Source organism: Vulpes vulpes, chromosome 6 (genome assembly GCF_048418805.1).
Source record: "Vulpes vulpes isolate BD-2025 chromosome 6, VulVul3, whole genome shotgun sequence".
Classification (NCBI taxonomy): Eukaryota; Metazoa; Chordata; class Mammalia; order Carnivora; family Canidae; genus Vulpes; species Vulpes vulpes.
In genome coordinates this window covers 113,972,836-113,997,205 of record NC_132785.1, presented here as the reverse complement: position 1 = coordinate 113,997,205, position 24,370 = coordinate 113,972,836, and the positions used below count along the sequence as shown (strand labels likewise).

Here is a 24,370-nt window from a genome sequence, read left to right as displayed (position 1 = left end):
GTATTAATGAACTGTTTATACTTTCATGTCTTTAAAGCTTTAAAAAGAAACAGCTCCTGAAACATCTGATCTTACTTAACTGCTTTTGCATGACTCCTAACATGTTAATAAAGATAACTTAAACTTCTAATCAATTCTCATTATCTGTTGTTAAAATTTTATTGGAAAAGAGCTTTCTAAGGATAGCAAGTAAGGAAAAACATTTTAAGCAATGTATTTGAACATGGAGGAAAGTAAGAGAAGGTAAGGATTATGGTTTACTGTGTATGGGAGCCCTTAATTGCTAGACTTCTTGCTTGATCATTTCCAGGGCATTTTGGTGGCTTGACATTCATTATGAATTCATTTATTTTGAGATGGTCACTGCTAAAATGGTAACTTGTATACTTTTTGCTTCAGGCCAGCTTCTTCAAGTAGTCAGAGCAGCCAATGGTGCCCAGTATATCTTTCAGCCTCAGCAGTCAGTGGTTCTTCAACAACAAGTTATACCACAAATGCAGCCTGGTGGAGTACAAGCTCCTGTTATACAACAGGTAATAGAATAATAAATTATGATCATGATGGGGTTCTTTTTTCTTCTTCTATGTGAACTCTCTGGGAGATTTCCTTCCCTTTTCCCATGGCTTTATATGAGTTCTTAGACTGTTCTCCAGTGCTGTATATCCTATCATTGTAAATTCCTCCTGCATGCGTCACAGCTTAATTTTACATTCAATATATTTAAGACTAAATTGTTGTTATCCCTGCTTATCTTTCATTATCCCTCTGAACGTGCTTTTCTATCAGTGGCATCACACTTGATGCAGCCTCCTAAGCCTCCAAGTATTGCGTTCATTCAACAAGTATTTAATACTGTGTGGCTATGTGTCAGGGTCTTTGCAAGGGACTAGAGATTTAGGAGTGAACGTGGAAGACATGAATCTAGTTTCATGAAGCTTATGCATTTTCTGAAAGTGGGTGTGTGGGAACCCCCACTCCCCCTACCTTTAATATTGCAAAGTACCATGAAATCCTACCAATTCTTAATAGTTCCTTTCTTTCAGACTGCAGTTTTAATATATTTGCAGTTCCTTAATATTGGAAACTAGTTTTCTTAGACTCTGATCATTTTCTAAGTTCATGCTTTCATAATTTCCTACTTAAAATACTATTATTATTCTCTCAGTAGTATATATTACTATATATGTAATGTTAATGTGTGTGTATTTGTATATATAAAGTACCATATATTATTCTCTCAATTGATTTCCCTTACTCTAATCTTGGGCTTCCTAACTTGTTACTCTATTTTATAGTTATTCTAAAAATCTTAAAATTTTTAGTGACTTCCCCTTTGCCTATGGGAAAAAGTCTAAACTCCTCAGCATGGTTAATAGGATCTTTGTTTTTTGTGGATCTTATTTTTTAATCTCTTCAGCTTTAATTCTTGTCATGCTTCCAGTTATCTGCTTCAGCTACTGTTTAGATCAAAGTTAAATACTTGTAAACCTGACTGTTAAGCTCTTGTCCTGTTAAGGACAAAGAGGAAAGAGAAATGGTTATTTATTAAAGAATTTAGGTACTTTAAAAAAGGAGACATATAAATATGTAATGTCCATGTTATACTATGATGATAGAGATAAGATCGGAGAAGCATTTATCTAGTCAGTTTACAGCTTCCCAGATTTTCACTTGATGTTATTCTTCTACTTAGAATGTCATTTGGTCTTCCTTCTAGCAACTCTCTTTACTCCCATCAAACTAAGCCACCGAGGGGATCCCTGGGTGGCTCAGTGGTTTGGCTCCTGCCTTTGGCCCAGGGCACGGTCCTGGAGTCCCGGGATCGAGTCCCGCGTCGGGCTCCCGACATGGAGCCTGCTTCTCCCTCCTCCTGTGTCTCTGCCTCTCTCTCTCTCTCTCTGTGTCTATCATAATAAATAAACAAACAAATAAACAAACAAACAAACACATACATACATACATACATACATGCCACCGAATGGAAAAGCCTGGCTAATCTTCCAAGCACAAAAGAACACAAGTATTACCTACTAAGAAGGCTTCCCTGACCATACCTTGTCCCTCAAGCTGAATCTAGTCCTCTCTCCTGTTTTCAGAGCACCATATCATACTTGTGTTACACCTTCTACCTTTTGAGTTGTGTTACTATTTTGTCTATTGCACCATTAATCCGTAAACTTCTTAAACAAAATACTGTCTTATTTTGCATTTCTTGAACTTAAAGGCAAGTAATTGCCATTTGCTGTTTTTTTTATAACTAGGTATTCTCTTTTTATTTATTAACTTATTAATACATATAATTATAAATAATGTTTATTGTAAAATATATATTTGTTAATATGTACTTTTTGAGTTATGGTTTACTTTAGAATTCTAGCTATAAAAGCTGAAAGGAACTATAGAAATCATCTGATCTGGTGTAGTTGGATGGTTAGAATCAGCTGGGGAAGCTTTTAATGATTAGATTTCAGTGGCATGTGGCTCAGGTCATGGTCCCAAAGTCCTGGGATTGAGTCCTGCATTGGGAACCTGCTTCTTCCTCTGCCTGCCACTCCCCATGCTTGTGTGCATATGTGTGCGAGCATTCTCTCTGTCAAATAAATAAAATATTTTTAAAAAATTAAAAAATAAATGATTAGATTTCATCTCACATGAATTAAATCAGAATATTGTGGGTCCAAGTACCAGTATTTTTAAGCTACCAGATGGTTGTAATTTTTAGTCAGGGTTGAGAACCATTGATCCTAGTCTAACAGTGAAGTGACAAAAGCAAGGGAGGTTAAATGACATGGCCTCTGCTACATCTCAGTCTGGGATCTGAGACAAAACTAGGACCCAAGACTTCACATTTTAGTGCAATGATTTCCACAGGGAGGCACTGTAACATAATAATTACAGCAAAAATCAGAAAGCATGGGTTAAAATTTCACATCATAGTGACTATGAGCTTGGCAAGTAAATGAACCTGTTCATACATCAAGGAAATAAATGAATCATATGTGTAACTCTTGGTTTGGAATTTGCCATGTACATAACAAGTGCTCAATAAATAATTATTTTCAGAAAATCTTTTTTTCCTTAAGAACTTCGAAAGGTAAAATGAAAATAGGATCAGTATACTAGTTAAACATTCCTTTTATGCTTTGGTGGTTTTAACTGTATGAGATGTGCCCATTTTTCGTGATTCTTCAGCATTTATGCCTGTTTCTGCATACTATATCATGAAACTGAGCCTACTGGTCCTCTTAACTAGTTTCTAATATGGTTTTCTTTTGCCTCAGGTACTGGCCCCTCTTCCTGGAGGGATTTCACCACAGACAGGTGTCATCATTCAGCCACAGCAAATCTTATTTACAGGAAATAAGACTCAAGTTATACCTACAACAGTGGCTGCCCCTACACCGGCACAAGCACAGATAACTGCAACTGGCCAACAGCAGCCACAGACCCAGCCCGCTCAGCCACAGGCTCCACTGGTGCTACAGGTTGATGGAACTGGGGACACATCATCTGAAGAAGATGAAGATGAAGAAGAAGACTATGATGATGAGGAAGAAGAAGACAAAGAGAAAGATGGAGCTGAAGATGGGCAGGTAGAAGAAGTAAGTTTATAGTCAAAAACTTGAAATGAGAAACTACTCAATCATTTCTTTTACTTGGTGCCAAACTGATGAATTATATTCTATTTTTTCAGAGGCTATTAAGGTGTTACACGATATAGGACTTTAAATACGAAGTTAGATTGTTCTAACCTAGTAAGGTTTTTAGATGTTCTGGTTGTATTTATCATCATATACCTGGTAATAAAAAATAAATGTATATTGAATTGAGTTGTATTTATAAAGGGGGTGGACACAATGCAAGTAATTCTAATTTTCTGGCTTATGCATTCATGCTGTGATTCAAACACAAGACATTGGTAGATAAAATGGGGTTGTTTGCTTCAATAATTAAAAAAGATACAGAAACATCTGGGAAGAGAGGACATTTGAGGAAAAAGCTAAATGTGACAGACTTATTCATGAATAACTTTCTTTTGGTCTGTATTCTGTACCAGTTCCTTACGTCACTTTATCTACTCCTAGTCCCTGTCATGAGTTAAGCAAACCATCCTTTGTTATTCATCCTTATATATTTCTAGAAGCATATATATATATCTTTGTTTTCCTCAGTGTTCCTGCTTACTTATGTTCAATATGTTTGTCTTAACCATAGTTTTTGTTCAATGCTTTCTACAACTTAAGATGTAAATTTTATCTTAGTACAAAGTTCTTTATATCTAATGTTCTTAAGTATTGTTGTACTAAATATTGAATAAATACAAATGAATAAAAAATATTTTAAGATCAAAACACCCTTAAGTCCATATCTAGTTAAAAGTAATCCCATTATGGGGCACTGGGTGGCTCGGTCAGTTAAGGTCCTACTTTTGATTTTGGCCCAGGTCATGATCTCAGGGTTGTAGGATGGAGCCCCACATCAAGCTCCACACTCAGTGCAGAGTTTGCTTTTGAGATTGTCTCTCCATTTCCCTCTGCCCCTACCCCTGCTCCTGAATGCTCCCTCTAAATAGATAAATAAATAAAATCTTTAAAATACATATAACAATCCCATTATTTTATTAAAGTACCCTGAGTACCTTGCCCCAATCCCCATCCTCCTCCTGTCATCAGAGTAACCATGCTTATGAATTCTGTGTTTATCATTAACTTGCCTTTATGTTTACTATCTGTATTTATATTCCTGAAGAGCAGTGTTTAGTTTTGAATGCCCATTTATAAAACAAATGGGATAATTCTGTTATTCTTCTGCAAGTTGATTGCTTTTTTTATCCCTCAGGATAGTATTTCTGAGGTTCATCTAAGTTGTTGCATATACCTGTAATTATTTTCACTATTGAATATACCATAGTTGGTTTTTCCTTTTTTTTTTTTTTTTTTTTAATGATGTGATGGGCATTAGGGTTGTTTCTATTTGTTTACTCTTAACGGTTATAACATATTTTGGAGTATGTCTTCTGGGGACACATATGCATAACTTTCTTTTAAGGATTATACCTAACCATTGAATTACTGGATTCTAAGGCATCCATATTTTCAACTTTACAATAAAATGCCAAACTATTGTGCTAATATGTCTTCATTGATACTTGATATTGTCAAGCTTCTTAATTTTTGCAGGTCTGATAGATAGAAAATGGTGTTTCCATTTAGTTTTAATTTGAATACTAATGAGATTTAGCATATTTGATTCTTTCATGTTTTCTGTAGGCAATCAGATATTAAAAATGACTGCTTTTCTTGCTTCATTGGCTCAGCCTTCTGGAACAATATTGATTAGAAATATCAGGCACCCTTACCTTGTTCTTAGAGGCCTTTCTGTGATTCACTATTAAATATAATGTTTACTATAGGCTTTTTATGAACATCTTTTATCAGGTTAAAGAAGTTCCCTTTATTCAAATTAACTTTACTTTGATCTTTAAAATCTAAATGAATGTTGAATTTTGTTAAATACTTTCTGCAACTGTTATATAATCATACAATTTCTTATCCTTAATGTGTTATTTAATACCTAATTGTGTTAGTTGGTTTTCTACTTACAACCACTTTTGTATTTGTTGGATAGCACTACTTAATCATTCTGTATTACTCTTTTTATAAATTGCTGAATTCACTTTGTTTAGGACTTTTCCTGTATATTCATGTACTGTCTGTGATTTTCTGTTCTCATACTCGTACTAGGTTTTCAGGTTTATGATAGCATTATAAAAATTTTGGCAAGTGTTCTGTCTTCCTTGGACCTTTTTTTTTTTTTTTTTTTTTTTAAAGATATACTTAATTCTGGGAATATTTGTTAAAGTATGCTGCTAAGAATATCTGATTCTGGTAATGTCCTTACTCTGTTCAAGTATTGTTTCTTTTTGAGACAATTTGGATAAGTTTTATTATTATAGGACTATATATGTAGATTTTGAAATTAACATAAAGTTAATGATAATCATTTTTTTGATTCCAGAATCACTTGTAGTCATTCCTTTTTTAAATTCTCATTTCTGATATTTTTTCTGCCTTCTAGCTCTTTTTTCTTTTGTTCAGTCTTGCTAGAGGTATGTTGATTTCATTAATGTTTTTAATAATTAACTTATAGCTTTATTCTCTAATTTTTTCTATTTCATTAATTTTTGTTCTGACTTAACAATTTTATTTGTAGAGAATATGATCTTTGTGATGTATGCATCCTTTGAAATTGATTGAGACTTGCTCTATGTGGTCAGTGTTGCGTATGCTTCCTGTATACTTGAAGAGACTTTTTTTTTTTAATTTTTAATTTTTTATTTATTTATGATAGTCACACAGAGAGATAGAGAGAGGCAGAGACATAGGCAGAGGGAGAAGCAGGCTCCATGAACCGGGAGCCCGACGTGGGATTCGATCCCGGGTCTCCAGGATCTCACCCTGGGCCAAAGGCAGGCGCTAAACCGCTGTGCCACCCAGGGATCCCTTGAAAAGACTTTTTTTGCAGTTGTCTGATTGTCTTCTATATATGAGAATTAGATTGTTAATAGTTTTCTTTGGATATTCTATATCCTTACTAATATTTTTTGTGTGTTTACACCATCATCGATGACTGAGAGAGATGTTCAGATCTCCTACAATGATGGTGGATTTGTTCTGTCATTTTGCTCTTTATATTTTGAACCTAAAAGTAGACACGTATAAGCTTAAACTTACACTTTCCAGTAAATTGAGCCATTTCTGATGATGTAGTTTCCTATTTTATCTCCAGTAATTTTTTTTTTTTTTTTTGGTCCATACAGTCTCTTTTGTATGATAGTATAGAGCCATACCAACTTTGTTTCAGTTAGAATAGCTTTCATTCTTTCCTTTCAAATTTTTTGGATCCCTAAGCTTTAGGTGTATCATTTTTTATGTGGAATACTGCTGTGTATGCTATCATCTTACAACATTTTTACATGAGGCAAGACTATTCAGTAGGAAAAGAATGGTCTTACTCACCAAATAGTAGCTTGGACAACTGAATATCCACATGCAAAACAGTGAAGTTGGACCCATACCTCACACAATATACAAAATTAACTCAAAATGGGTCAAAAGACCTAAACATAAATAAGACGTAAAACTATAAAATTCTTAGAAGAAAATAGGGCAAAAGCTGAATAACACTGGGTTTGGCAATAGTTTCTTAGATATGATACCAAAAGCACAAGCAATAGAAAAAAAATAACAGACTTTTAATAGATTAAAAACTTGGGTGTCTCTAAGAACAATATCCAAAAAGTGAAAAGATAGCCTACAAAATAGGAGAAAATATTTGCAAATCCTCTGATAGGGGCTTATTATGCAGAATAGAAAATTTTGGAATTCAACAACTAACAAGCAACTCTATTCCAAAATGGGTAAAGGACATAAATAGACATTTCTCCAAGGATATACAAATAAGCCAACAAGCATGTGAAAAGATGCTCAACATCACTAGTTATTACAGAAATGCATATATCAAAACCATAAAGAGACACCACTTCATATTTACCAGAATGGCTATAATCAAAAAAGATAAAAAAGGAAACAGATGGTGAGATATGGAGAAATTGGAGCTCTTTTGCATTGCAGGTGGGAATGGAAAATAGTGTAGCTGCTGTGGAAAATGATTTGGTGGTTCCTCAAAATGTTAGGCATAAAGTTATCATATGACAGAGCAGTTCTAAGTATATGTATAAGAGAATTGAAAACTGTTACTCAAACAAAAGCTTGTATGTGAATGTTCAAAACTGTTTACAAAATCCAAAAGATGTAAATAACCCAAATGTCTATCAATTGATGGATGGACAAATTAAAATGTGGTTTATCTGTGCAGTGGAATATTATTTAGCCATTAAAAGGAACAGTACTGGTTTATGCTACAACATGGATGAACCTCACATATTATAAGTAAAAGCCACACCACACGTCCTTACATGTGTGTACTGTATGTTTGCACTTATATGAACTATCTAGAGGTAAATATATAGTGACCAAAAGATTAGTGTAGGACTGGGGAGAGTAGGGATGGGAAGTGAGTGACTGCTTGATGGTAAAGGTGATGAAATTGTTGTGGAATTACATAGTGATGATAATTGCACACGTTATGAATGTACTAAGTATGACTGGTTGTGCACTCTAAAATGATTAAAATGGTGAATTTTATGTTATATGAATTTTATGTCAATAAGTTCTTTTTACATTCACATTGGTGATATCTATTTAAAATTAAAGAATATAGATACACGTGTGTGAGGTATACGCCTAGACTTAGTGTCATCTTGATTATATTCCTTTCCTCTTTTATTTTGTCGTTACCTTCTCTGTTAATTAGAAATCTGAGTTCTATTTTTTATCTTCTCAAATAGTTGAGGTCTGGTGTCACATGGTTGGTCATTTTATGTTCTAGTTAGATCTTGACCTTTAATTCTCTTTGGGACTGAGCTCCCTCCTACCTCACCCCTCCCACATGTATCCTTTTAACTTAAATGCCTTAGTTATACAAGCATCTGCCATCACCATCACAATGGTAGACATGTTAATAATATAGAGTCTTGGTCCTCAGTGTGTAGACAAGCCAGAATGCTAACCTGGTTTATAGCCCTTTTTTCCTCCTCCAACTTCACCATTGTTTTCCCTTTTACTTTTACTCTGCTGTTTCTGGTGGCACATCGTGCCATTATCACATTAAACCTTCATATTTTCTTAGATTACCTTCTAGACATCTTAAACAGTTCTTGGAGAGAGTGATCTTGTGCTCTTCGGAAAGAATTAAGGAAATAAACATCTTTTCAGACTTAAAAGTTGTAAGCTTAACTTTTTATTTTTGATTTCTTGCTGGAATTTCAGTAAAATTGGCACAGTTTTAACATAGCTGATTAACAGTAAATTTGTGGTATACGTGTGTGTATATGGTTCTGTCTGAATCTTCATTCTCAAAGAACATCAAGGTCATTGTATTTCTTTTCCTTGAATATTAGAAGGACCTTTTTCTAATAATACATGAAGTATAAATAAATACTCTTCTTTCTTATTTGTAGGAGCCCCTCAACAGTGAAGATGATGTGAGTGATGAGGAAGGACAGGAACTCTTTGATACAGAAAATGTTGTCGTATGCCAATATGATAAGGTAAGGATTTTATCAGGTTACTGATTCTTTTTCTGCTGTAATTTCTTCCCTAAATATCTTTTCTACCTTGTTCAAACATTTTGGCAGCTGATTGATGCCTCTTATGTTCAGTATAAACCAGATGATTGTAAACATTGTTATAGTTTAGTAGATTACTTTAATAAAATGAGAAATTAATAGTGTAGCTTTACATTTGAAAAATGTTATTAGGGATCCCTGGGTGGCGCAGTGGTTTGGCGCTTGCCTTTGGCCCAGGGCGCGATCCTGGAGACCCGGGATCGAATCCCACGTCGGGCTCCCGGTGCATGGAGCCCTGCTTCTCCCTCTGCCTCTGTCTCTGCCTCTCTCTCTCTCTCTCTGTGACTATCATAAATAAATAAAAAAATTTAAAAAAAAAAGTTTAAAAAAAAAAAAGAAAAATGTTATTAATGATATGAGGAGAGGTAGGCGTTTTTTCAATTTACACTGTCTCCCAACTTACAAAGTAAACAGTCATTTTGGGGTTATCGTTTAACATTATTAACCCAGCTGTTTTCCATTTAGTTTCAACCAGCTCAAAACTAAAAGGATTTAATTGAATGTTGTCACTTTTTTTTTTGTTACTAAGAGGAGAACTAGAGCAGTAAACAGGACTGTTAACTAACATGTTTTAATGAAAATCAGTTTAAAAATTATTTAGCTCTACTGTATTTTTGGTAGCATTAGGTATTTTTAAACTAGGTCTGTGAGAATTAGCTATTGGATTCTTGTTTTCCTAATTCTTCAAAAAAGTGCTGCTTTCCAAGTATTTTTATTATAGTTATTGGCATTATTGTTGAGATTTAGTTATGTATTGAAACATTTAATTTGGAATAAAATTATTTTCTATAATCATTAAATTTATAATCTACACATTATATTGCATTTGTAATTTAACTTGAACAATAGTCATTAACCACGTGATGAAAACCCTAACAGAAACCATTGGGCTTTTGTTTGTAAGCACTACTCATTCACTAAATATAAATACTTACCAAGTATTTGTTATTAAGCATGTACCAGGAATTGGAGCTATAGTCATGATCATGCAAAATTTGTGCCTTACATGAATTTCCTTTACAAATGATGAAAATCTTACACTTGTGTTGCTTATTTATAGAAATGAAACTTTTAAGTTACCATGCTTATTGCATATAAATAGCCATATTTATTGGAAATAGATCTATAGGGAAATGTCAAAACAATTTATTTTGTAATGAAAAGGTAAAGTCAAACCAGTTACTTAAAGTAACTGTAACAGGTTACAGAATAAAGTCAGTGAGGTCATTCATAAACCTAATTATCAGAGCATCCACTTTTGTACTGTGTGAATTTTGGGTGAGCATTATTAAAACCTTATATCAGGGACATTATAATAAATGTAATAATTTCTTGTTATACTTCTGTAGTGGAAGAGTATAATGTTAAAATAGATACCAATAAACCTTTGTTGTCAGGAAATCTCAAAGGACCCTCATGCAACTAAAATATCTAGAACATAGTTTCATGATGATAAGATGTCAGATTTATCAGGCAAGAGAGATGTTTACCCTTAGGTAGATTGAAGAATATACTTCTGAGTATTTTCACATTGTAAGATGGGTTGTATTATTCTCTGGTACAAATTGTACACATAACACTTTAAATGTTAAAATTGGTTTGTTTTGCTCCTAGAGACTTTTTAAAGTTTTAAGCAGAAATCGAAATAGTTTTAAGTAGTATGTTAAACAATAAACAATTTTAAAATTCACAGAGATCTAATTTTTAGAATCAGATGAGTTCTGGGGGGCTGGGCTTGATGTTTTAGTCAATAATAAAGAATCCGTGTGTTCTATGAATGGTTAAAATGGGGTTGGATATGGTTTGAGCCAACTTGAATTTTACGATTTTATTTCTGAAATCTAAACTTTAGGATTTCAACAATGAGTCCATTTTAGAAACCATTATAGAAAGAATAATGAAGTTTATGTTGCCAGTCAAATCAAAATTGTAGTTAAACCTAACAATGAAACAGAGTTCTCCCTTTTATGGATAGATAAGGACTGATGGCATCAATTGTGGAGGCTTCAGCCTTAATTATTGGTAATTTTACTTAATATGTTTGTCATTAGGAAATTTAAGAGCCCTTTCTTCTGAAGTGCTGAGTATGTGGATTGTTTGATCCTGAAACTTTTCTTCATTTGCTTTTTGCAAGTTGTCATGCAGCAGGATACAATCAGTTTCTTTACTTGTCTGGGGAATTCTCTTTCCTGGCTACTTACCACTTTCTTGCTTGTATAATCCCATTGTCTTTCAAGTTGTAGTCACTCATTTCATGATGGAAATAAATTTGTGTGCCCATTTTTGGGTAGATACTATTTTTTCTGTAGGGAGTCAAAGAAAAGAGAAAGAGGTCTTTTCACTCAACAAACAGAGTGTCTGTGATGTCCCATGGTACTGTACTAGGAAGTTCAGATAAACTAGTGAACAAAATAAAGCAATCCCTGCCATTGGGAAGTTTAGTGAAGGGAGACAGATGGTAAAATGTAAAAAATAAATAAATAATTACAGTATGTTAGAAGCTGATAATTGGTATGGATAATTGGTAGGAAAGGGGGGACAGTCACAGTTTTTAAAAGGTTAGTCTTGTTAGATCTTTTAGGAAGATGACATTTGAACAAAGCCTTGAAGAGAGTTAGCCTTGTCGTTATCTGGTAACAGAGCCTGTCTAATGTATGTGAGAGGTGGCATGGATACCAGATGTAAGGGAAGGGATATATAGTTAGTAGATTAATAAGTTTAGGAGGTAAGTGGGGCAGGTGATATGGAAGTTTGTGAAGACTTGGTCTCTAATCAGTGAATTGGGAAGTTACTGGAAGGTTTCAAATAGATGTAGTATCACGTACATTTTAATTCTAAAAGGATTACTTTGCCTTCTTCAAGAGCAGATTGTGTGAAGGAAGCAGAGGTTGAAACAAGGAGACTAACAGGAATATTATAGTAATCCAAGTGTGATAATGGTAAGTTAGGCCCAGGGGAGTAGCATTGGAAATGGTGAGAAGCAGCTAAATCTTGGATATGTTTTGAAGGAAGAATGAGCAGGATTTTCTAACTCTTTTTGGATATGTGGTTGAAAAGAAAAAAGGAATCAAGAATGATTCCAAGATTTTTTGATGAGGAACCAGAAGGAAGAATGGAGAGGCCATCAACTCAGATGGGAAAGGCTGAAAGATGGAGCAGGTTTGGCTGAGGAAAGTGATCAGTTTTGAACATAAGTTTAGGTGTGTCTGTTGGACATTCAGATCATCCATCTTAAGATGTTAGGTTTAACGTCTTATCTACATAGTGTATTTTTTTTTTTAGATGAGAACTATAAGACCACTTAACACAAGACTGTCTGCCCTGACTGCTGTTTTAACTTTATTTTGTTCTATTTTCTTGTAATAAAAAAAATTTGATAAATATTAAATGTGTATATAATTTAACTCAGTTGTCTAGAGCAAAAGCATGAGATACTAGTTTTCAAATATATGAAGTGTTGTTTGACCTTTTTTTTTTTTTTTTTTTAAGTCCCAAAAGATAGACCGAGGATCAGTGAATGGTAGCTTGAAGGAAACAGATTTCACTAAGGGATAAAGTATGGGAAGACTTAGAATAGACCCAGCATGGAATAACTTAATTTGCAGTTCTTTGCCCCCCTACTTCTAATCATACTCAAGCAGATACTGAACAAGTTTGCCAGCTGTTGTTGGCAACTCTCATGGAAATGTTGGGAGGTTAGGCCATGGAAATATTGGGAGGTTAGAGCATGGAATTTTATGAATGGGTTCTCAGAAAATATATGTAATGAACATTTCTGGATTATTATGAAATGGCCTGGTTCAGTAAAAGGTGTCTTGGGTTTGAGAATCTCTTTGTCACTTACTAGCAATATGCCCCTGGTCAACTCATCAAACCTATCCAAGCTATGATTATGTCTTTTGAAAATGAAAGCCTTAGCTACTTGATTTTGAAATTCCCTTTAGATCAGAGAAGAAGGAGGACGATAGGCCCCTTCTTTAAAGATATGGAGCTTGAACTGAAAATTAAATCATGCATGGGATTTATTAGGAAAGAGAAGAAAGGTCACTTCAGTTGTTTAACTCCTTTAAATTCCTTTTCTCCTTAAAACTATGAATTACAGGACGCCTGGGTGGCTTAGTGGTTGAGCATCTGCCTTTGGCTCAGGTCATGATCCCGGAGTCCCGGGATTGAGTCCCACATTGGGCTCCCTGCATGGACCCTGCTTCTTCCTCTGCCTGTGTCTCTGCCTCTCTGTCTCTCTCATGCATAAATAAATAAAATCTTTAAAAAAAATCTGTGAATTACAAATAACTAAAAACTATAAATGAAGGTAAAGAGGGTAATGCCCATGGTCTGGCCCAGTTTAAACACTACCCTTACCCCTTTGGCTTAATAATTGCAGATATACATAGTTTTTGAAATTTGTGAGTAACTGAATGATCAGCATTCCCTCAGATGTTATTTGTTAATATTGCCATGTATAAGAGTCCATGTTAGGTCTTGAGAAAACTATAAGGAATTTTACTTTGGTAGAAGAAATTTTTCATAATTGTATATACTTAAAAATGTGTTTGGGAATGCCACTGAAAATCATTAGGAGAGCGTACTTTTAGCTGAAGCTTTGAGGAGAACACAGTATTTTTGAGTAAGGATGATACTTCTTTTGACTGAAATATAGTCTTTGAGGAATGTGGAGGCAGGAAATGAGCTTGGAAGGTGAATTATTCCCAGGTCATTTAGAGATAGAAATGGTCAAGTAGAGATGATTGGTTAGAATTGTGCTTCTGGCAATGATGTTTATAAGATGATTAAAAGGAAGGTGAGAGTGAAGCCTGGAAATCATTTGGAAAGTTATTATAATAGATCAGGTAACAAGAGGCTAGTAATGTGGTAAACTAGAAGATAATTGGTAGCCATTGAGAAAACAGTTGCCAGGTGTCTTGTAGATAAGTAAAGTAGAATTAGAAAGTAATTAGAGGTTGGAAATCCTAATATCAGTATGGATACTAATACTGTTGGACCATCATATTAGAAGAGTTAGCTATATAGATGTTGTTACTGTGTGTGAGGAAGAGAATGGTTGTAAACATGATTCCAGTATTGGGGATACTGGGGATATTGGGAATAGTGTCCTAGTGATCACTACGTAAGAAGAATGAAGAAAAGCCCAATTTTTTTTTAAATTTTATTTATTCATGAGAGAGAGCGAGGGAGAGACACAGGCAGAGAAGCCGACTCCATGCAGGGAGCCCGACAAGCCCAAATTGTTAAATGGTTTAGACAAAATGAGTTATAGGCAAAACAATGGTCCAGAAGCATCAGGGAAAACAGATATTCTTATTTTAAAAGTTTTTCAGTGTACAATTTCCTGTGAAAAAAGAGACACGTGTATATGTAAACCTGGCAAAGATAAGATACTTTGCAGAGAAATATATTATTAATGAACACAAATACTAAGAGCTGTAAAATAAAATTAATTACAAATATATTTGTTTTTTAAAAATTCACCTAATGAATGGGAGATTTTTTTTTTGTCAACTTTTTTTAAGGTTTTATTTATTTACTCATGAGAGACACACAGAGAGAGGCAGAGACACAGACAGAAGCATACTCTGCAAGGAGCCCGATGCAGGAGTCGATCCTGGATCCTAGGATCACTCCCTGAGCCGAAAGCAGACACTCAACCACTGAGCCACCCAGGCATCCCCCCCTTTGTTGGTCAAATTTAACTTTATTAAGAAACCAGTTTGTCAAAAAAAACCCTTTTGGCCTGCCCTAATGATATGAAACTAGAAATCAATTACAAGAAGAAAATTGGAAAATTCACAAATATTTGGAGATTAAACAGCATGCTACTGAATAATCGTTGAGTGAAAGGAGAAATCAAAAGAGAAAACAAATCTTGAGACAAATGAAAATGGAAATCTAGTATACCAAAACTCACAAGATGTAGTAAAAGCACTCTTAGAAGGGAAGTTAATAGAGATAAATGCCTACATCAAGAAACAAAAAAAAAAAATCTCAGGCTAACTTTATATCTCAGACAACTAGAAAAAGATCAAATGAAATCCAAAGTTAGGAGAAGAAAGGAAATAACAAAGATCAGAGTGGAAATAAATGAAGTAGAGACTAAAAAGACACCAGAAAAGATCAATGAAACTGGTTCGTTGAAAAGATGAACAAAATTGACAAATCTTTAGTTAGACTTACCAAGAAAAAAAGGATAAGACTCAAAATCAGAAGTGAAAGCGGAGTTGTTATAATAGATACTACAAAAATACAAAGAATTCTAAGACTGCTATGAACAATTCTATGCCAAGAAATGGGACAACCTAGAAGAAATGGATAAATTCCTAATCAAAAACCTTCCAACAAACTCATAACTGGATGACTTTACTGGTGAACTCTACCAGAATAAAAAAGAAATTCTTTTTATTTTATTTTATTTATTTATTCATGAGAGACACAGAGAAAGAGAGAGGCAGAGACACAGGCAGAGGGAGAAGCAGGCTCCATGCAGGGCGCCTGATGTGGGACTCAATCCCGGGTCTCCAGGATCACACCCAGGGTCGAAGTCGGGGCTAAACCGCTGAGCCACCCGGGCTGCCCTAAAAAAGAAATTCTTAAAGAAGAATTAATACCAGTCCTTCTCAAACTTTTCCAAAAACAGAAGAGGAGGAAACACTTTAAAATCACTTTACAAGGTCAGTATTACTGACACCTAAACCAGACAAGAGCAACACAGGAAAAGAAAATTATATGCCAGTATTCCTGATGAACACAGTTGCCAAAATCCTCAACAAAATTCTAGCAAACTGAATTCAACAGTCTATTAAGATGATCATATACTATGATCATGACCAAGTGGGATTTATTTCAGGGGATCCAAAGATGATTCAACACACACAAATCAATGTGGTAACTGATCACATGAACAAAATGAAGCATAAAAATCTTATCTCACTAGTGCAGAAACAGCATTTGGCAGAATTCAACATCATTTATGATAAAAACCTCTCAACAAAGTGGTTGTTAGAGGGAACATACCTACTTCAACATAATATAGGGCATATATGACAACCCTGCAGGTAACACACTCGAAGGGGAAAAGCTGGAAGCTTTTTCTGTAAGATCAGGGACAAGACAAGAATGTTTTTTCTTATTCTTGCCATTTTTATTCAACATAGTATTAGCAGTTCTAGCCAGACTAGTTAGGCAAGAAAAAATAAGCATCTAAATTGGAAAGAAAGAAGTAAAACTGTCACGATTTATAGATGGCATAGTATTATATATAGAAGATCCTGAAGACTACACTGAAAAACTGTTAGTAATAAACAAATTCAGTGAAGTTGCAAGATACAAAATCAGTATACAAAATATGTTGCATTTCTATATGTTAACAAACTATCAGAAAGGGAGGTTAAAGCAATCCCATTTATTGCATCAAGAAGAATAAGATACATTGTAATAAATTTAATCAAGGAGATGAAACACCTGTGCACTGAAAACTATAAGACATTGATGAAGGAAATTGAAAAAGATAGAAATAAATGGAAAAATATTTTGTGCTCATTGATTTGAAAAAATATTGTTAAAGTGTTTGTACTGCCTGAAGTGATCTACAGATTCAACAGATTCAGTGCAATCCAAATCAAAATGTCAGTGGCATTTTTCATAGAAATGAAAAAATAATCCTGAAATGCAAAAGACCCTGAAAAGCAATCTTAAGAGAGATGCATCATGCTCTCTGATTTTTATACTATGTGAAGAATTAAAACGGTGTGGTATTGGCATAAAATCAGACATGCAGATCAGCGGAACAGAAAAGAGCCCAGAAATGAACCCAAGCATATGTATTCAGTTGATATACAACAAAGGAGCTAAGAATATACAATGGGGAAAGGACAGTCACTTCAATAAATGGTCTTGGGAAAGTCACATGCAAAGGAATGAAACTGGACCACTATCTTAAAACATACACAAAAAATCAACTCAAGGTAGATTAAAGACAAATGTAAAATCTGAAACCATAAAACTAGAAGACGACATAGGGAGTAAGCTCCTTGACATGGGTCTTGGTAATGTTTTAGATTTGGGAACAAAAGCAAAAATAAACAGGACTACATTAAACTATAGAGCTTCTGTATAGCAAAGGAAACCATTAACAAAATGAAAAAGACAACCTACAGAATAGAAAATATTTGCAAATCATCTATCTGATGAAGAGTTAATATCCAAAATGTATAGAGAACTCATACAACTCAGTAACAAAAAAGCAGTTCAATTTCAAAAATGGGCAGAACTGAATGGGTATTTTTCCAAAGAAAAAATAAAATGGCTAGTAGGTACATGCTCAATATCACTATTCTTTAGGGAAATACAAATCAAAACCACAGCGAGATATCAGCTCATACCTGTTAGAATGACTATTATGAAAAAGACAAGAAATAACAAGTGTTGGTGAGGTTGTGAAGAAAAGGGAACCCCTGTACACTTTTGGTAGAAATGTAAATTGTTACAGCCACTATGGAAAACTGCTTGGAGGTTCCTTGAAAAATAAAAAAAATAGGACTACTGTATGATCCAGTAATTCAGCTTCCTGAATAGTTAGTTATTCAGAGGAAAGGAGAACACTAACTGTGAAAAGTTTATATCCTCCCATGTTCATTGCAGCATTATTTACAACAGCCAAGACATGGAAGCGACATAAGTGTCCATCAATGGATGAATGGATAAATAAAATGTGGTATATATTTATACATACATGATGTTATATTATTCAGCCATAAAAAAGAAAGCAATCTTGTCATGACAGGAGTGAATCTTGAGAGCATTATGCTAAATGAAATAAGAGAAAAACAAATACTGTATGATCTCACTTTTATATGTGACTTCTACAACAACCAACCAAAACAAAACTGAACTCATAAATACAGAGAACAGAATGGTGGTTGCCAGAGGCCTTAGGATGGAGATTGGGGCAGATGTGTGAAGAGGTCAAAAGTGCTAACTTGAAGTTATAAAAAAAAAAAATGAATCATAAGGGTGTGATATACAGCATGATAACTATACTTAATGCCAAATTATATACTTGAGAGTTGCCCAAAAGTAGATCTTAAAAGTTTTCATCACAAGAAAAAAATTGTAATTATATATGATGATGGGTATTTTTTTTTTTTTTATGATGATGGGTATTAACTAGGCTTATTATAACCTTGTAATATATACAAATAATCATGTGCAACTGTAAGTAATGTTAAATATCAATTATATGTCAATTAAACAATTTATAAATCCACTAATTACAAGACAAAGATTTTGGTGTATGAATGGGTTTTGTGTTTCCTCTGTTTTTTGACTATATGTTCTTTTTTTGTTTATTTAGATACACAGAAGTAAAAACAAATGGAAATTTCATCTCAAGGATGGTATAATGAATCTTAATGGAAGAGATTATATATTTTCCAAAGCCATCGGAGATGCAGAATGGTGAAGAGTTGGTTCTTCTCTTTTATAAATAAAACAAAAGAAACTTAAAAAAAAAATTTAAAGTGGACAGTTTGAAACTTGGGACATATACACCAACCAAAACTTAACTTCTGCATGTCAGAAAAGTGCAGTAGAATCAAAGCTACTGGAACAAAGAGACCTTGACAACATAGACACTACTTCTAACCGGCAAGCCATGGAACTGTAGCACCTGGGGTTGTTGGGGTGGGGAGGTTGGGGTTTTGGAAACCATAATTGTTGATTTTAAATACAGGTACCTGCCACCAGTAATTAGCATGTAAAGCTTTGTCTATATTCCTTCCTCCAACTTGGGTTCAATCAGAAGATACTTGTTGGAACGAACTGAAGAAAATTCCCTTTTGATAGATTGAACTGAAACTGCTTATTGTATGTGGTTATATTTGGTAAAAATTGCGTGTGAGCTTTTTACAAAAGGGTAAGAATTATGGTGTTGAATTTTAATTCACTTGTATAAGGAAACAATTTAGAACTCTCATAATAGGTCTTAAATATTTTTACTAGCTATTCTCCCTCAGTAATATATACCTCTTCCTTCCCTGCTTTATGAAACATCTGTTTAAGAGTTAAAGGAAGTAATCAGTGATCACAGTTTGGAGACAAAATTTGACCCAGGAATGGATATTTACTTAATTAGGTTTTTGTACTCATTAAATGTAATTTAAAGACTTGGGCCTCATAGAGTTGAGCAGAATTAAAATGACAACTTTTGGTTTCCTTACAGAAAAATATTTGTTTCTTTTAGTCCCATACCTTAAAAAGAAACCCCAGAGTGGCTCCTCAGGAATACAGTTTTATTTCACCGATACCATCTAGCTGAAATTACATACATAAGAATAGATAGATTTTTTTCCCTGTTGGGGCTGAAGTATATGCTTATATATGTGTTTAATCTTTAAGCTAAGCAAACATTCAGATAACATCCTGTGCATTGATTGAAGCATTGGGCAGGTAGTGAGGGCCTGGGTTTTTCTTAAACAGTTTGGTAATTATAAAAGTTTCTTGTGTTTACTAGTAAAGAATTTAAAAAGTATTCTAATTGAACAAATTTTTTAATTGCAACTTTGTAATTTGAGGGAGAAATTTTGGGGCTATAGGGGGTTGGGCCACTAAGTACATATTTACCTCTCTCTTATTTGGTGGCCCTTCCAGGCCATTGGTAATGTAGACATGGGCTCCAGTTTGCACATCGAGAAGAAAGCATAGAAATTTGACTTGTATATTAAGAATAATAGAAATTTAATATGTATATTAAGAATGCACAGTTCTGTATTCTGTAAGGGGCTCTAAGGAACAATATGGCAGTGCTGTGTTCTATGTGAGCTAGTTGCCTGGGAGAACTGTAGGAACACTTGTCTTCATCCATGTTTTCTTATACCTAATTCTTTTTCATGGTCTATCTTGACAAATTTCATGTGTGTTTAAGTTACTTATATATTGATTTTTTTTTGTCTTCCATTTTTGTCTTCCTTTTATTTGCCTTTGTGTGTGTTTCCAGAAATAACATAGAAACACTTTAATTGCAAAGAAAAACTGTGAGCTATTACATGTTTCTTTTTAACACAAATCTTCAAACTTCTCAAAAAGTCTAGTCTTTTTTTTTTTTTTTTTTTTTTTGCCTACTTTCCACACCACGTACCAACTTGGTCCCTTTAACTTATGTTCTGAACTTTGGTGTAAATGATGGTTTCTAGCATGCTAGTAGTTAGGTTTTATTTAGATTCCATTAACTGGTAAGACGGTTTTAATTTTTACTATATTAATTTAGTTTTTTGGAGGGGAATTTTAATGTTTACCCCACTACTCTCAAAGCACACAGTTACTTGTTTTTTTGTTAATGAGACTGGGAGAAGGGAGGGTATGAAATCACAGAAATTCTGTTGTTCAGTTGTCCTTCAGTATAGTTGCTAGTAGGTTTATATTTACCCAGTGAAGAAGTCAACTACCTGAACTACCTATAAAAGCTTAGCAGTGCTGCAATGTTGATTGAAACCTTTTGGCTATATTGTAGTTCTTCTGCTACTGAACCTTGGATTACTATATGATATACAGCTCATATTTTGGGCCCTCCATGTAGACAAACATTTGTATTCATAGTAGAATTGTATACTGGCCTGTTTTTATAACGTTATTTTCAAACATGAACAACCACTGCTTTCAGAGTGACTCACTAAGGTTATTTTGAAGCAGGAAATAACCATTTGTATTTGCACCTGTGTATTGCATATTAATTATGGCATAGTTGGCAAATGCTTTTCTTTTACCTGTGAAAATTCTGAAAGCCGGTCCAAACAACACTGCATACCAAATTGTGCTCTTATATATTACTGCATCGTGTTCCTTTTTAATCAAATAGAATGTTTTGGTTTTATATAGTGGCTTGCTATAAGAATGCCACTTGCTTATCTTTTACTGTACTTGAATTCTTAATCATGCTTTTACATTGTATTTAACAAATCATTTCATTTAGTTCCATAAAATGTCATTCCTTTAAAAAGGCAAGGATTCCCACTTTCAGAATTTTAAAATGAAAATAACATGTTTCTTCAAAGAGGGAAAATAGTTCAGACTTGACATTATGAAAAGAAGGTTTCAGAAAAGGATTTGTTTAAATTTGCACAGATGGTGATGGCACCTTTTATTGCAAAAACAAGATTAATGTTAATAGTGCTAAGGAAAATTTACACAAAATTACTAGGTAAAGTGTGGAAGTGTGTGCCTTTCAGTATATGTACTCTTTTTTTGGTGGTCATTTCGATAATCAGACCATTTGAATTGCCTGAGAGCACATTTAATTTCTGTGGAGAGCCACATTTGGCTAAAACAACTTTAATGTGCAATTAGTTTCTAGAGTAAAATGTCTGTTATATGAGGGGGATCTTTATATTTGGGCTTTTATATTTTTTTAAATGTTCGCATTTCATTCTGTTAATTAAATGCCATCATATCACATGTATATTGTTGCCTCTCTTAAAATCAAAGCCATCTTGATGTTATTCTTAGGAATACATCAGGATCTGAGCGCTGTGTATAGTGACTAAAATGTGTTCTTGAAGAGCATATTCTAATAGATTCTGGTTTTAGCAAGAACATAAAAATATAATAGCTTTTGTATAAAGATTTTCTTTTGCTATACTGAAAATCAAAGATTTGGGTTTTTTTTTTTTTTTTCCTGGTTTTTATGGAGGAATAAAAAAGGGTTGTCTCCCTCTGAGAGTAATTTTTGGTTATCTTATAGCAATAATGTCACCATTCTTTTCAAAAGGTAAATATGCCTTGTACAGGAAAACAGACATAATTTCCTCTTGGGAGTTCCCTTTATATAACTTAGCATTTTCTTCCACTTGAGAAAATTCCTATATTTTCAGATTATTTCATCTTGAACTTTTTTGAACTTTTGTGCAATGGGATATTTTATTGATCCATCTTTGTACATTTTCATTTTACTTCATGTCTGTTTCCCACCTATGTCTGAGTCAGCTATTTCACATTTTGAATTCATTGGTTAAAATCTAGTTACTTTAAATAGTTCCTCATGAGTTTATATTAAATAGTTTTGCATTTTAATCTATTATGCTATGGAAATTATTCTGAAGTTTATAATTCCCTTTTAAGCCTGCCTTAGCCTATCTTTTGTCATTTTTTATGATTTAAGGAAGAATACACCGAACTTAATATTTGTGTTTATTTTAAGGAACAAGAGAAACGTTCTTCTCTTAAGGGAAGGACTACATTGAATTAGTAACTACTATTTTAGTCAAGGTTCCTTAAATCGGTCCAGTATGTGTCAGGGCTACAATTTTGGGGGAGGGGCTAATCCTTTTGCTGTTCTGAGCTACTATTGTCAACTGCTGTTGTACATACTGTTATGTGTAAGGGCGTAAATATATTTATTATGTTTGTAAAATTCATTCTGTACAATTGCAGATCAAGGTTGCTCTTCTGTGATATACAGGATATTATGTTTTAAAGACCATCTTGGAATACAATTAGAGAACTTAGTATTTTGATGTACTAAGACCTATTTTAAGTTTAATATTTTACCTTTGCAAAAACTTTAATTAAAGATGTTATTTAAAAAAGAGTAATGTTGCTTGCTTTGCTTACTAGTATATAACATTGTTATATAGATAACAATAAAAATATAGTTTAGAAAGGGAAATGCTTTAAATTGTTAGTTCCACTTATCAAAAGAAAAGGGTATCGTTAAATTCTATACCTTTAAAATAAGTGGGGTGGGATGTCAATTAGAAATACTAAACTGTGTTACAGATTCTTAATATAAGAAGAATAGTTCTATTTTCCAGGCACACAGGAATTTAAATTGGAATTTAAATTCACACCAATGAAATGTTACTAAACATTGTAATAAATGGGTAATCCTACTCCAAAGAATAGGTTACTTAGGATAAAATTATTTGAGGGCATATTTGCTTTTAAACTACTGTTTAGCTAAATCTTTTCCTCAGTTCAGAGTTTGTAAATAATTGCATAACCGAATTGGATTATTGAGGTTTGTATTACATATTATATATTTTGTGTTATTTTAGAAGGTATTAAATAATTAGCAGGTATTATAATTTTATAGTTAATTCAAATGAATCATTAAGGTTGTTTTTTTTTTTGTAATTTTTTAATCCTGTTACTACTTTAGGAAACGAGCAAATTTTAACCATTAACATAATCATAATAAAGACATTTATTGCCAGCAATTCTTGTATTTTTGCACTTTAATTTCAGCTCCTATGTTGATCTTAACCATTTGGGCCTCAGTTTCTTCATCTGTAAAATGATGACTGGTTTTGAGGGCTGCGGTATAATGCATGTAAAGCTCTTAGAATTGTGCTGGGTAACAGCAAGCTACAAATTGGAGATTTCATAATTTACATAATTTAGAATGGTGGAGCTGCAAAAAAGTTTTTTTAATGGTGAAAAAAAGCAAAAGAGAATGTGATCTGATCAAGTTGAGGCAGTGAAAGATTTGGTTACAGCTAAACAAATTAAGCCTGGGAGGTTGAGTTGGTGAAGCAGTGGGTATAGCAGAAAGTGCCTGAGAGAAGAAAAGTAAAGGACAGGTATAGGAGGGGGTAATGAAACACAGGCTTTAAGCTTTTTTTTTTCTCTCCGTAAACATACTCTGAATTACAGGTCTAAAATAGGTTGAATTTTCCCAAAGCTAAAATTAGTAGAATTGTAACATTTTAAAAAAAATTACAGTTTTCCTAAATGTCAATGGATTCTTCCCAATTCATTTATAGAGGAAAACATTGATACTAAAATGTTATGGAAAGATTTTGAAGCACTGATTATCTCACCTGAGCCTGACCTGAATCCCTGTCCTAGTGATTATTGGCAGTCCTACTTCCGGAGGTAAATGACCTTCGTGTCAACTCTCCTACTCCTCAGCCAGGGAAGAGGCGGATACAAGTAGTTGCTTACCCTTGTTTTGAAATAGTTTTCCTAGTCTGAGAAGAAATTGAGCACAGAGCATACATTAACTGTGTCATTCAACTCCCTCTATAGTGATCTCCCATGGGCCAGGAATTGTGATCAGTAGTACCGGAGGACCCCAAGATGAAGAAGACAGTTGCCACCTTTTCAAAGCAGTGA

General features: G+C 33.8%; 1 protein-coding gene across 1 annotated transcript in view; it reads left to right on the top strand.

Annotated features, from left to right (window-relative positions):
* The window catches only part of GTF2A1 (general transcription factor IIA subunit 1), a 46,136-nt gene extending 22,664 nt beyond the window's left edge, over positions 1 to 23,472 (top strand). The window contains exons 6-9 of the mRNA XM_072762171.1: positions 400 to 533; positions 3,282 to 3,602; positions 9,083 to 9,172; positions 18,618 to 23,472. Coding sequence (XP_072618272.1) covers positions 400 to 533; positions 3,282 to 3,602; positions 9,083 to 9,172; positions 18,618 to 18,725 — 653 coding nt within the window. The 3' untranslated portion in view covers positions 18,726 to 23,472. The remainder of the gene's footprint in view (positions 1 to 399; positions 534 to 3,281; positions 3,603 to 9,082; positions 9,173 to 18,617) is intronic.
* The last annotated feature ends 898 nt before the right edge of the window (positions 23,473 to 24,370 follow it).